The sequence below is a fragment of the Rhinatrema bivittatum genome, chromosome 14 (assembly GCF_901001135.1).
Source record: "Rhinatrema bivittatum chromosome 14, aRhiBiv1.1, whole genome shotgun sequence".
NCBI classification, from domain to species: domain Eukaryota; kingdom Metazoa; phylum Chordata; class Amphibia; order Gymnophiona; family Rhinatrematidae; genus Rhinatrema; species Rhinatrema bivittatum.
In genome coordinates, this window is record NC_042628.1 from 48,751,892 (window position 1) to 48,765,265 (window position 13,374).

General features: G+C 45.4%; 1 protein-coding gene across 2 annotated transcripts in view; it reads left to right on the plus strand.

Moving 5' to 3' along the window:
* The window catches only part of LUC7L (LUC7 like), a 108,868-nt gene that overhangs the window by 48,193 nt on the left and 47,301 nt on the right, over positions 1 to 13,374 (plus strand). For both annotated transcript variants that reach the window (XM_029576183.1, XM_029576184.1), the window contains exons 4-5: positions 3,636 to 3,746; positions 12,332 to 12,475. In XM_029576183.1, the coding sequence (XP_029432043.1) occupies positions 3,636 to 3,746; positions 12,332 to 12,475 (255 nt within the window). The remainder of the gene's footprint in view (positions 1 to 3,635; positions 3,747 to 12,331; positions 12,476 to 13,374) is intronic.

Consider the following 13,374-nt stretch of genomic DNA (forward strand, 5'->3'; position numbering starts at 1 on the left):
GCCTGACGTATCTTGGGAAGAATCTAAAGGTAAATTACAATCACCCATGACTATTAGTTGACCTTCGTGTTTCATTTGGACCAGCTCCGCTAGGGAGTCAAAGAATTTACCTTGGTGTACATTAGGTGCATAAAGATTAAGTAATGTATACTTTTCCCCTGCAATAGTAAGGAGAAGCATTAGGTATCTACCCATAGGATCAGCAATACATTCATGCAGCTCAAATGCAAAATCTTTTTGGAACAGAATCCCCACACCTGCATATTTAGCCAATTTAGAACTAGGCGCCCAGAACTGATGCGGATACAGATCAGAACGCATTAGATGTTCATAACGCCTCTTTAAGTGGGTCTCCTGTATAAAAGCAATGGCTATGCCAGCTCTTCTTAGATCTTTATAGAGCAACTTACGCTTACGCGGCGTGTTGAGCCCTTTAACATTAAAGGACATAACCTTAAAGGTAGCCATCAAGATAGGTGTAAATGAGGAAAAGTCCCCGGAACAGAGAGCATACACGGAGACTCCACTTAAATCTAAAGATAACCCTTACAGCCCCTTCCGATATATCCCAAATCAAAACACTCAAAGATATGAGATCCCCCATAAACCCCACCCCCCTCCCCCCACCCCTATAGGAACCACAATCATCTCTTGGGTTCCGCCACCCAGCACGGGTAAATGATGACAGCTTTCCAGTCGCTATCCCACCCGGAAGCATCCATATAGTACAAGAAAACAACCTTTAACCAACCCTCCTGTTCTGCTGGATCAGCATAAAAGGAGAAACAAAAAGCAAGACTGCGAAACATGAAGATCCAGATCAAGTAGGAGCTCCTTGCACGATTTCCGGGTCAGGGGTTCTCCTCAGTCTCTTGCCCCCCTTTCCCGTCCGCTGCCAACGTGGTTCCTCCCTGCGGTCGGCACGTGGAGAAGACGATGACGGCAGGTCCGCTACGCTATAGCCAAGGTCCTTGAGGATTCCAGCTGCTTCCTGCACCAATTGTGCCTTGTATGATTTCCCTTGCAGGGAAAAACTGATGCCAAATGGAAAAAGCCAGCGGTATCTGATGTTTTCCCTGATCAATACATTAGTAATGGGTTTCATGTCCAGGCGTTTTTTAATTGTAATAGGAGAAATGTCAGCATACACTTGCACTTCATGCCCCTGCAGCTGCAGCTTCCCCCTCTTTCTTGCCAAAGATAAAACTTGCTCCTTCACAGGGAAGTCGTGGAAGCAGGCTATCACATCTTTAGATCTATTGAGGGCCCGCTGTCCCTGCACTCTGTGGGCCCTTTCCAGCTTTACCTTGGGGATCGCCCCAGCGCTATCAGTCTCCTTTTCAGGCTCTGGGTGCAGTAACTCAGTGCAAAGCGTGGTAATGACTTGCATACAGTCAGCAAACTCTGGAGACTCAGGGATACCCCTAAAACGAAGATTAGCTCTCCTGCTCCTATTTTCTAAGTCTTCCAGTTTTGAGGAGAGCTGTGTGATTTCAGTAGCCATTTCCTTCTGATTATGTTGGAGAGAGCACAGTTTATCAGTGTGAGCTTCTGTGAGTGTTTCATATTCAAAAATTCTCCTCCCCATGTCACTCAGCTCCTCTTTCATGTCTCCCACGATTTCTCTAATTTCTGTCTTAAAAGAGGTGAGATCCCGGCTCAGGGCACCAAACCAGGCTTTGAACTCACCCCGGGAGGGTACCTCCGAATCAGGGAGCGCCTCCTGCTCAGTCGTGTCCTCCGACAGCATATCTCCCGTTGCGACGGCCATTTTGTTTTTTACAGCTGAATCTTCCCGATCCAATTTCTTATAGGAAAACTGATGAAAATCGGGTTTTGAAGCCCGAATCGACATCTAGAGCCTGTAGGGAAGGTCTAGATATGCTTTTCGTTGTAAAAAAGAGGAGGATGGTTAAGATATTCAATGGATGCAAACCGGCATAGCCAGGAGCTCCGGGTTAGGCAGCCACTCGAGTCGCTGACGTCATCAGCCCCCCCTAGTTCCTCACATTTTAAGTGTTCCTAAGATTTATTATAAATAAGCCACTTCCTTCTGCTCATTCTGGAGGTAATTTAATGTATGGTTGGTGTTAGTTTGCATCTTGGCTTGGGTACTTCTCAATACTGAGGGACTGCAAGTGGCACTCCGGGTTATGTGGCAGTGTCAGCAAAACTTTCTCTGTCTCCATCTGCTGGAAGGGAGGCAAAACCCAGGAGTCTGGACTGATCTGTGGTACTACAGGAGCAAAAATTAGCAGGTAAGAACCAATTTTCCTATCTGTAACAGAGTGGACACTCCTGGGGGAGTAGATAAAATGAGCAATCTAAGAAACTTTAAGGATTGGTTCAGTGCTTGGCAACTAAGGTACAGTGCGAAGAAGTATGGAGTCTGTAATTTGGGGTGCAGAAATCCTGGGGGAGGGGGGGCATGGCAGGTGCAGAAGTGAGATTCTTATATGCCGCAAATGGATAGAAGTCTCAAAGTGATCTAATCATCTCAAAAGTACAAAATGGTATGACAAGACAGTGTGTTTCATAATGGGAGCTATTACCAATAGAGGAAAGGATTTAATAATGTTTCTGTGCAGGTTGTTGGTGAGACTTCATCTTGAGTTCTGCAGGCTTTACCTTCAAAGGAATATAGACAAGAGTGGAGGTAGTCCGGAAGGTGGCTTTCAATATGGTGTGGAGCCTGTACCAAAAGCCCTATAAAGTGACTTAAGCTCTTAAAATATATACCAGGGGTAGGGGGCATGGGTGATATGATAGAGAGATAAATAGTGCACAAGAAGCAAACTTTTTTTTTTTTTTTGTGGAAAAGAAGGCCTTGAGATTCAAAAGGAGTAGTTTCTGGAATAACATAAAATATTTCTTCTCAGAAAAGGTGATGAATGCGTGAAACAGCCTCCCAATAGGGGTGGTGGAGTCAAAAACAGTTTTATACAACTAGAGATAAGCAGAGAGAATCCTTAGCTGTGAAGGTAAAACTGGAGATCAACTGGGTCGATGGCATTGTAACAGGAAGTAATTTGGAAGATCAGATGAGCCTTGTGGTCCCCTTCTGCCATCACATTTTTCTGTTTGATTATAGATCTAGTTATTATTGTATTCAACAGTCTTCTCACCATTGGTGTTACTAGTATTCTGTCTTAAGGTTGTTTTTTCTTAGGTGCATCACCCCACACATCAATACTGAATCTCAGCTTTTATTTGTCAGGTTATTTAGTCTGTTCAGATCTTGTTGCATGGGGCAACCTGTTTTCTGGTGTTTCTACAATACACTCTAGTTTTGGTATCTTCTGCAAATTTTGCTTATGTTGTCTGTACCGTCCTCTAGGTCACTGATATACAAGGTCCAACACTGAACTGTTCGAGACCTCACGTATGACATGCCTCCAGGAGTAGACTTCAAGTTTGTATGCTCCTCTCCCCCATCCTTTAACTCCCTTCACACTCTTCCCTCTCCCCTTCCCCCGGCTGACACTGATGCTGCAACTACATCACCACCCTGGTGTTATGGTAAGACTTAGTATAGTGCCAGGCTGTGGTGGAGTTATACCAGGGGTGCAGAGAGTTGATTTAGGAAAACAATCAAAAAAAAATTCACCTTAAAAATAACTTTGTTAAACATACAGGTGATGAACCATCTGATAGCCTTCATTTCCAAGTGTGATGACAGAATCGAACAAGCTAAGCAACGTTTGGCTGAGACACAACAAGACATCAGTGAAGAAGTTATTGAAAAGGTATTGTATGAGCTATATTAAAACTATTTAATTTTGTTGTCTTGCTTGGTTTTGTAACCAAGCTCGCACTGCTTTTCTATTATCTTATACAAGTCCTTTTTCCATCTTTAAGCAGGCTGAATTATCCTTGCTGTCTGAGTGATGTCCTCTGATGTGCACTAGGCGGAGCCTTCTCTCCAAGCTTACAGAGCTTTGCTCTTCTGAGCATGCACAGCAGTTCTCACACAAGTGTTGAGGTCTCCTCAGTTTCATTTTTTCCATGCCTTTGCACACGTGTGTGGAAAACCTTCTCTCTTGATTTGTTTCCTCAACAAGAATTTTCTGTTTCATCAGTGAACCTCCAACAGCGTTTTTAAGTGCTACCATGTTGAAGACTCAGGGCTTCAAATACTGCCAATGTGGTCATATTATGTCCATCTCAGATGGGCATAATTACTGCTACGTATACCTAGGGCCCAAAAATGACCAGGTTAACTGTCGTGACTGTAGCCGGATATCACCATGAGCACACAGGCAGATGGCTCAAAAGATTGCCTGTCTGAGGGAGGAGGAAATGGTCTCATCTGCATCAGGCAGTTATGCTCCGTCCCTGAGGAGTTCAACATAGTCCTCCCCAGGCCCATCATCTGGACCCACATAGACAGGCTACATCTATCAGCCTTATAGGGAAGCCTAGTGTGACTTCAAAGGTGAAGGCTAAAGGCCTGAAAGGTCGCGAAGCTCAGAAGGTAAGAATGGCTTCTGCCGGTCCTGAAGCTATGGCACACATGGATCCTAAGCCTACAGCACCTATTCCTGCTTTGAAGAGTAGCATTTCAAAACACTTCATGCATCTTGTGTTGGAGAGCGCTTCGACAGTCCTGACGCATGACACACTGGAAGCATGCGTCGCACAACATGCTGATCGACAATCCTGTGAGGCATGTGTGTTATGGTTTTGAGGTGTTGGAGTGGATTCTTGGGTACTGCGGAGATGGCCACTCCCACGGGAGGAGCCCAGTGAGGAACCGTAGTACTAGGCTAGACTCAATACACGTAGACACAGAGAATTCGTATTTATTATACAGCTTGGTGGTACTGCTCAGGGGTGGCAGCAGTGAGGTAACCCAGTAGAAGTAGTCCAGGGGTCCTCAGCAGAGGAGACCAGTCCCATGCTCAGGTAGATGGTAGGCTGTGCAAGGTTAATTACTCACTGAAGTAGATATCTGTATTGATGAAGATCCTGGCAGACAGAAGTAGTAGAACTGTAGGCACCAAGGTAGGGAGAGCGGGCCTACCTTGGTGCCTCAAGGAGCGAGTACCCGGTATCCCAGATAGGTACCTGAAAGAAAGCATGTGGGTACCCAGGTTAGAGAAGAAAGATCCCGAAGGGCAGAGAGAGCTTCCGGCAGCAGCAAGGAAGCGGCAGACTAGCTTAGACCGGAGGCAGTCCAATCCAATCCTTGCTAACTCAGTTTGTTAGCAAACGAAGGGCAGGCTAAATACCCGGATGGCGTGACGTCACTTGGAGGGGACGCCCCCGAGGTTCCTCTCCAGGCTATGACGTGGGTGGCGTGCGCGCGCGCGCACCCTAGGCAGACCTCAGAAAATCCATGGTGAACGCCGTTGCCATTCCGGGGACGCCGGAGAGAGTGGTATGAAGACACGGGCGGCAGCCATCTTCGCAAGGCTTGAGGAGAGAGAAGGAAGAAAGGTGTGTGAGGCACCGAGGTTGAAGCAGTCTGAGACTGGACGCAACAATGTGTCGCAGCAGGCGCAGAGATGCAAAGCTCCAAGCATGCATCTGAACAGTATGCGCAAAACCAAAGCATAAGATGCAGGAATCCATAAAGAAACCTAGAATGGAGGCACTGAAGCAAGCGCCGCATACCAAAGTCAGGCAAACACAGGTTTGTCAAAATAACTCTAAAATCCATAAGCACAGTGTGTTTGAGTACATGGAGCGAGGAGCACACAACATTCAAATCCCCAAGGCGATCTCCATCTCAGCACACAGAACCAGGTCCACAGGCCCCTAAGAGAGTAGGAGAATAAGAACGATTCTCTGAAGCAGCTGTCCTGTTGATTGAGAGAGAACCGGTTCTGGATACCTTACCAAACCAAGCCTGCCCGTTACCATCACGACCACAGTCTACTATCTCTTTGGTCTCGTCACAGAACAGAAAACAAGTCTACTCGGGTCTCGTTTTAGAATCGTTTCGCAGATGTGAAATTTCCTATCTTCAAGAGGAGCTGTACCCAAGAGACAGATCCCTGGCCAGAGCCATCATGTTTTAGTCTATTCCAACTTCTGTCTTCCGCAATTGCATGGCAGCCATTTCACTCTGAGGAGCTACAGGCAGTTTTCCTCCAAGTCTCCTCACCCAGACATGCCGAACGAATTAGTACCATTGGAAGGAGCATCCTCACTAGCCCAGGTACCCGTTCCAGCCAGGTGATAGAACACATTTCTCTGCACCCTTATGTGCAACCACCAGTTTTCCTGAGGGAAGTTATTACTATATCTCCTTCATGGAAGGGAATGTCTTCTTAAATGCCTGAACCTACATCTCTGCTCTCTGACATTACATAATCTTCACCATTAGAGCATGGTCCTGTTATAAGCGGTGTTTGGGTGGATTCTTGGGTACTGTGGCAGATGACCACGCCCTTGGGGAGGAGCCCCGTGGGGAGCCACAGTACTGGGCTAGACTAAGGGCGCACAAACACAGAATTAGATCTTTTATTGTACAGCTTGATGTCTACCACCAGAGGTGGCAGTAGTGAGGTAGTCTGGATGTAGCAATCTCGGGACCCTCGGCAGAGGGGACCCTTCTCACCCCATTGGTATAGGGGAATTCTGGTGTAGGTTTCCCAGCAAGGCAATGCTGTAGATGAGACAGACTGAGAGTTAGATTACTCACTAGATGGTAGCTGTAGGTATGCGATGGTACGGGCACCGAGGCAGGGAGAGCAGGCCTGATCCTTGTAAGGCACCTGAAATAAAGCAGAGGGCCCAGAGGAGCGGGTACCCAGGTTAGTCAATACCCCAAAGGGCAGAGAGAGAGCTTCCAGCGGCAGCACGGAAGCGGCAGAGTAGCTTAGACCGGACAAATCCAATCCTTTGCTAACTCGGTGAGCTAGCAATCAAGTACAGGCTATATACCCGGATGGCATGACGTCACTTGAAGGGGATGCCCCCGAGGTTCGCGCCAATGCTGGAATAAAGACGAGGGTAGCGCCTGCACCCTAGTAGTCCCTTGGGAGGAACATGGTGGGAGGCAGCACCATAGCCATTCCGGGGACGCCGGAGAGGGCAGGCTTGCAGACATGGCGGTAGCCATTTTCCCAAGGTAAGCGGGAGGAGCCGTGAACAAGGTGAGGCAAACGGGGCGAAGCAGTCTAGGACCCGACACAACAAGTCCTAATTTACCTACGGGCCGATACAGTACAGTGCGTTCCGGAGCGCACTGTTAACCCGCTATTGGACGCATGCTTTCCCTTACCCCTTATTCAGTAAGGGGCCGAAAACACGCGTCCAACCCACCGAACCTAATAGCGCGCTCAACATGCAAATGCATGTTGATGGCCCTATTAGGTATTCCCGCGCGATTCACAAAGCAAAATGTGCAGCTAAGCCGCACATTTTGCTTTCAGAAATTAGCGCCTACCCAAAGGTAGAAGCTAAATTTCTTCGGGTACCGGGAAAGTGCACAGAAAAACAGTAAAAACTGCTTTTCTGTGCACCCTCCGAATTAATATCATGGTGATATTAAGTCTGAGGTCCCGAAGGGTAAAAAATAAATAAATAAAAAAAATTGAAGTCGGCTGTCGGGTCAAAAACCGGCCGCTCAATTTTGCCAGTGTCCGGTTTCAGAGCCTGTGGCTGTCAGCGGGCTCGATAACCGACGCCGGCAAAATTGAGCATCGGCTGTCAAACCCGCTGACAGCTGCTGCTCCGGGCCAAAAGGAGGCGCTAGGGACGCGCTAGTGACCCTAGTGCCTTCTTTTGCCAGTTTCTACCGCCGGGCCTCAATTAAATACAGAATCGCGCACACATGCGAGTGGCCTGTGCGTGCGCCGAGAGAGTGGGCGTTCACCCGCTCTCCCGCGGACTTTACTGAATCAGCCCGCTAATCTAGTAGAGGAAAGCAGCTCTGCTTCCTTTTCCCCCAGTCTGATCTTCCACAGGGTATCGCACCTAATTATTCACCAGCTAGTTCAACCAGAATTCCATCTGATCCCCCAGAGGAACTTCCAGAACACATTTCTCCACCAGAAGATGTTACATACTCCAGATTCGTGGAGAAGCTGGGAACTGCCTTGAACGTGGCAATCCGAAAAATGCTTGACAGAAGTATTGGGCATTTTGAAAATTATAAATATACCAGCGGAGCCCACATCCCTGTTGGAGTCAGTGTTGCTAAAAACATGGGAGTCCCCTTTTTCTGGATTACTTGTGGCTAGAAAGATCTTGTTTCACCTCAAAAAGTCCCCAGGTTATGGACTAAGTGCATTTACCTCATGCCTCAGTGGTGGTGGAGTCTGCATTGAAAAGAGCTAAGAAAGTGAGACTCCATTCAAATGCTTCTCCTGGAAAATACCATAAGATCTTGGATGACTTCGGCCATAAGGTGTTTCAGAACTTGATGCTCACAAGAAGAATACACTAGCAGCAATTTTATATGGTACAATATTTGTATGAAGGTTTGCAGAAATTGAAACGCTTTTGAGATTGGAAAGAAAGGGAAGTGATAATGCCTCAACCATTCTATGATTTGAAGGAAGGTATAAGACACCTAATTTATTCGGTTTGAGGATTTTGAAACTACAGCTTCCACTTCTGCAGCATCGTTTGCCGCCTGCTGAATGACTTGGTTAAGAGCTAGTCCATCAGAGAAAATATTCATGAGAAGCTGGCAGACCTTTCATGACTGGGCGACAACCTTTTTTGGGACAAACTTAGGGAGACAGTCTCCCAAAATAAAGAACAAAATGTAACAGTACAGTCTTTAATGATGACTTTAGAACACCAGGGAGCACGATGGTGATATTACTCCCAATATACAGTAAATGTCAATTCTGCCAACAAAAACCATACAGATAGTTTCCGCCATACTGCACAACTGCATACCAGCAACCTAGAATGCAAACTCAAACACAGCCAAGAGGCCGCCAGAGAGATTGCAGGCCAGAAAAGCAGCAGCAATAACCTGCTTCGAAGTCCCAACAGAATTTTTGATTCACAACCACAGAATCAATCACTGTTTTTCAGCATGGTACCAAATAAGAGACAAATGGGTATTAAGCATAGTACAACAGGGATACCATCTGGATTTCATCAACTGTCCTGCCATTCCCCATCCTGTAATTTCTCCACAAGACCATCTCAACTGGTTCTCTTAAACAGGCAGTCCAAAAGCTGCTGGCTCAAGAGGCTATTCAAATGCTGGAGTCTTGATTCAATATGGGCTACTGTTCTTAGTATTTTCTCATTCCCAAAAGGACAGGGGGTCTTCGTCCTATCTTAAGACCTAAATCTCTCAAGTACCTGAGGAAGGAGAAATTCAAAATGACATCCCTCAAATCAATTTTTGCCTTTTATTCAAGTAACCAAACAATTGGATGTGCTCTCTAGATCAAGGATGCATATTCATACATTCCAATTCATCAATCTTGTTGGCACTACCTCTGTTTCCAGATAGGATCCAACCACTACCAATACATGGTACTCCACTTTGGATTCTCTTCTGCCTCCCGGGAGTCCTCACGAAGTGCCTGTTGGTGACTGCTTCTCGCCTCCGAAGGGGAATATTCGTATTCCACCATTTAGATGACTGGCTTAGTTTCCCCAAATCCAGATGCCTTGCAGTTAGACCTAAGGGAAACCATTCAGTGCCTGGAAGGACTAGGCTTTCTGATAAAGTATGAGCAGTCAGTACTCACACCGACTCCAAATTTTGCAATTTAAAGGAGCCTGAATAAATACAATTCAATCAAAGGCTTTCTTTCCCAACAACAGAGTCCAAAGACTGTTGATTAAGTCGTCAACTCTAACCTCACAGCTGTTTGTCTCTTATAATCCAAATGCCTTAGGTGTGGCAATTACAAAGAGAATGTTGTCAAAACTGGATCACTTAACTGTATACAAGACTGCTATAACTGCTTCATTGCAATTATGATATTTAGTCAAGGCACAGCAGGTGCGCACTATAGCTTCTTCAATAGCGTACCTGCATGACATACCAATTGAAGACATATGACAAGCAGCAATGTGGTGGTCAGTTCATACTTTCATATCCCATTACTTCCTTGATCAGTTTTCAGCCTCAGATAGTTTAGTAGGTAGAGTGATCTTAAAGCATGTAAAAGATAAGTAATGATGGTTCACAAAGGAGAATGGGTTGCAATCCTCAGCTTGGGACTCCCCATATATCATGGCTCATTCAGCCTGCTTATCGATGGAAAAATGCAAGTTTGTTTACTGAAAATGTTTTCTATACATAGCAGGAAGAATCAGTCATGTATATACCCATCATCCTCCCTGGATAGCCCTACAAAACGGACCTCAGTTTGTAATAAAGCATACAAAAAGATGAGACCTCACAACACTTAATCGTGCAGGAATTGCCATGCGTGCCCAGAAGAGAAAAGCTGTGTAAGCTTGGATAGAAGGCTTTGCCTAGTGTGCCATTGATTGACTTCACCCAGACACCATGGCTAATTCATCCTTCTATCTATGGAAAACATTTACGGTAAGCAAACTTTTGCCTTTTGTTCGCTACTTGTGTCCCTTTGTCACCCTATTCAATGTGCTTTGCTGGCACATCCAGTTACCAGCCTCTCAAGTCTATTCATCAAGGCTGAAAATAATCTAAGTACCTTACATTGCAGCCTCCCAGAAGTGATCAGCATCTGGGAGCCTTCATGTTGCGTATGCCAAAAATAAATATGATCAACATCTGCCAATTTGATCATCCCATTTCGTAAATGTGAGCAAACTTAATGGCTCTGCGAATAGAGAGGCACTACTTGATGTTTGAGAGCTGGGTATGAGATGAGCGGAGTTCTGCCTGCCATATTAATAACCAAAATAAAAAAAAGGGGGGGGGGGGCATGGCAGTGAGGCTGGATTTTTTTTTTTTTTTTTAATTAAATGTTGGGCATTTGGGTCATATTCAAAAGAATATAGCCAATTAAGTCTAAGGTTATCCTGGATGACCTCCTTGGACTGGCTAGAGTTAGCCAGATAAGTTTCCTTTCTAATTCTAATTCATCCCTGCCCTGGAACACCCACAAAACTGCTCTTACTTAATAATACTGACATTTAGCTGGAAAGAGATGCTTCATGCATATGGCCTTTGGTTATGCATTGGAAACTAGATTTTTTTTTTTTTTTTAAAGCTAGCAAAGAGACTTTTTGCTCTGACAGCCCATTTACCTGGAGGTGTTTTCAGTGCCAGATAAATGTCCAGCTCAGTGTTGGCATTCCTGGGCATATTTGTTTCTTTTTGTCTATACTGGGTTTTCTCCAGTTACTTACTTGTGGACACACACAGTATAACTGGGCAGTGTTTTCTGTGAAGCTGGCGCTACGGGAAGCAGAGGGCGTGAAGACATGCTTGTTTTGAGGTGATGATGGGAGAGGGATGCTGCCTGCACTTGTGCCAGTAAATACTGAGCAGTTGCTAGTAGATTATAATGCAGTTTTAGCGTGTTACTGTCTGGGCACCATTGTATTACAAACTCCTGTCTAGTTGCCATAATAGTACATGGATTAGGCTGCCCGTAAAAGTCTGTAGTTAACTTTTTGCTTTTCTTGGGAACTTGCACTTATTAAATCAGTGAATCTTCTGAATTCCATCAATGAATGGCCATTCTTAAAATTGTACCCAAACAATAAGATAACTAATTTTCGTGGCTTGGCACATACCGCCTGCTCCTTTACGCTTCCAGCTGTATTTGAAATGGCCTGCCTTAGACTATGGAGCCATGACCCTCATGTGCAGGTACCTGGGGTTTGCTGCCCAGTCTCCACCACCACACTTTTTTTTTTTTTTTAAGCATGTTTTTATAAAATAAAAAGTGCTTATGTTTTTCGGTTTGTCCATCTGTCTGACATTGTCACAGGTGGGGAGTAGCAGCAGGCAGGCAGACCAAGGAAAACAAGCACTGAAGCTGCTGGCGCAGGCAGCAGTATAGATGGTGAGGTTTCCAAACCCCACTAGCCGAAGGTGAGGCTGGACTAGCATCCGAGGTGTGGGTTGAGATGGAGGTGGGAGAGGGAATAAAAAGGGGATGAGTAGAGTGTTTGAATGGAGAGAGGAGAGAACATGAGTGTTGAAAATATGCAAGAATATTTGGATGGAGATAGCATAGTAGTGGGTGAAAGTACATTGGTTGAGAAGCACGTGTCTTAAGTCTTTTTTTTTTTTTTTTTTCCCCAGCTCCATCGAAGGTCAAATATATACTGGAAGGGGTTTACTTTCTAGGCCAATTATCTGTTTTGACAGGAGCGGTACAGAATCATAGTGCTGGACAGTATGAAGCCTGAAGAGTTTTAAAGTGTTAATGTAGCACTCCTTTCTTTTTTTTCATTTTGCTAGGCTGAAAAAGTTCATGAGCTGAATGTAGAAATTGAGAGACTATTGGCAAAAGCTCAGAAGGTGACTGCAGAGGGAAATACTCCGGAGCTGCATAAAACCCTAGCAATACTAGACATGGTCCGAGGAAAGAAAAGAGTAGCAGAGGTATGTGGGTTCAAAGTATTCCTAAAACCTTTTGTTAATGTCAATATTGAAGAGAAAAAAATAAGCTGTGTGAACTTACTGGGTTGCAGATTTATCAATTGTTATGTTTTGGGGGGTAGTAAAGTTTAGCTAAGCCAAATTCAAATTGCTTTCTTTTTAGATTCTTTATTACTGTAAAATAAGTCTCTGGTAAGTAGTTGGTGGACTGGAGAATGTACTAGATCCACTAAGAATCATTCAGAATGTAATTTGCATAATTTAAAATGTAACCTTGAGAGGAAATGATGGCTGCTTAAAGCAGCAGCTCCCGACCCGATTTTATTTGCATCCACTTTCAGGTTGCTGTTGCGGAGCAAGCACTGCTGACAGGCTCTTTTGTCGACCCTGCGAAAGAAAACTGATTTAAAATGGTTTTTGAATTTAGGCATATCAGCACGCAGGTTGGAGTGCCCTGACCAAACGGCACTTCCTGTCAGACCGGAGTTAGGAGCGGAGGATGAAGTGGCTTCAGTGTCGCTGGGGGAGGCTCCTTCGCGCCACAAATTCCAGCAATGGTTTCAAGAATTGCAGGGTGATATGGTCGCAATTGAGGAGATCATTGGCTCAGTAGCTGAGATTAGGAGTGATTTGCTGGAGCTGTGGCGGCGTGTGGAGGAGGCCGAATCTCAGCTAGATGATCACGCTGCAGAACTGACGCAGGTTCATGAGGCACTTGGAGAATCGCATGAAGAGAGTTAACCTCCAATTCAGTGGGGTCCCTGAAAGTGCTGAGTATGCAGATAGTTTTAAAGTTATGGAAACCATTTGTGAGTATATTCTTGCTGAGGGTGAACAGGCTTCGGACTCCCCGAAAGTGCAGTTGGAAAAGGCTAACAGGACTCTGGGGTCTCCTCGTGGCT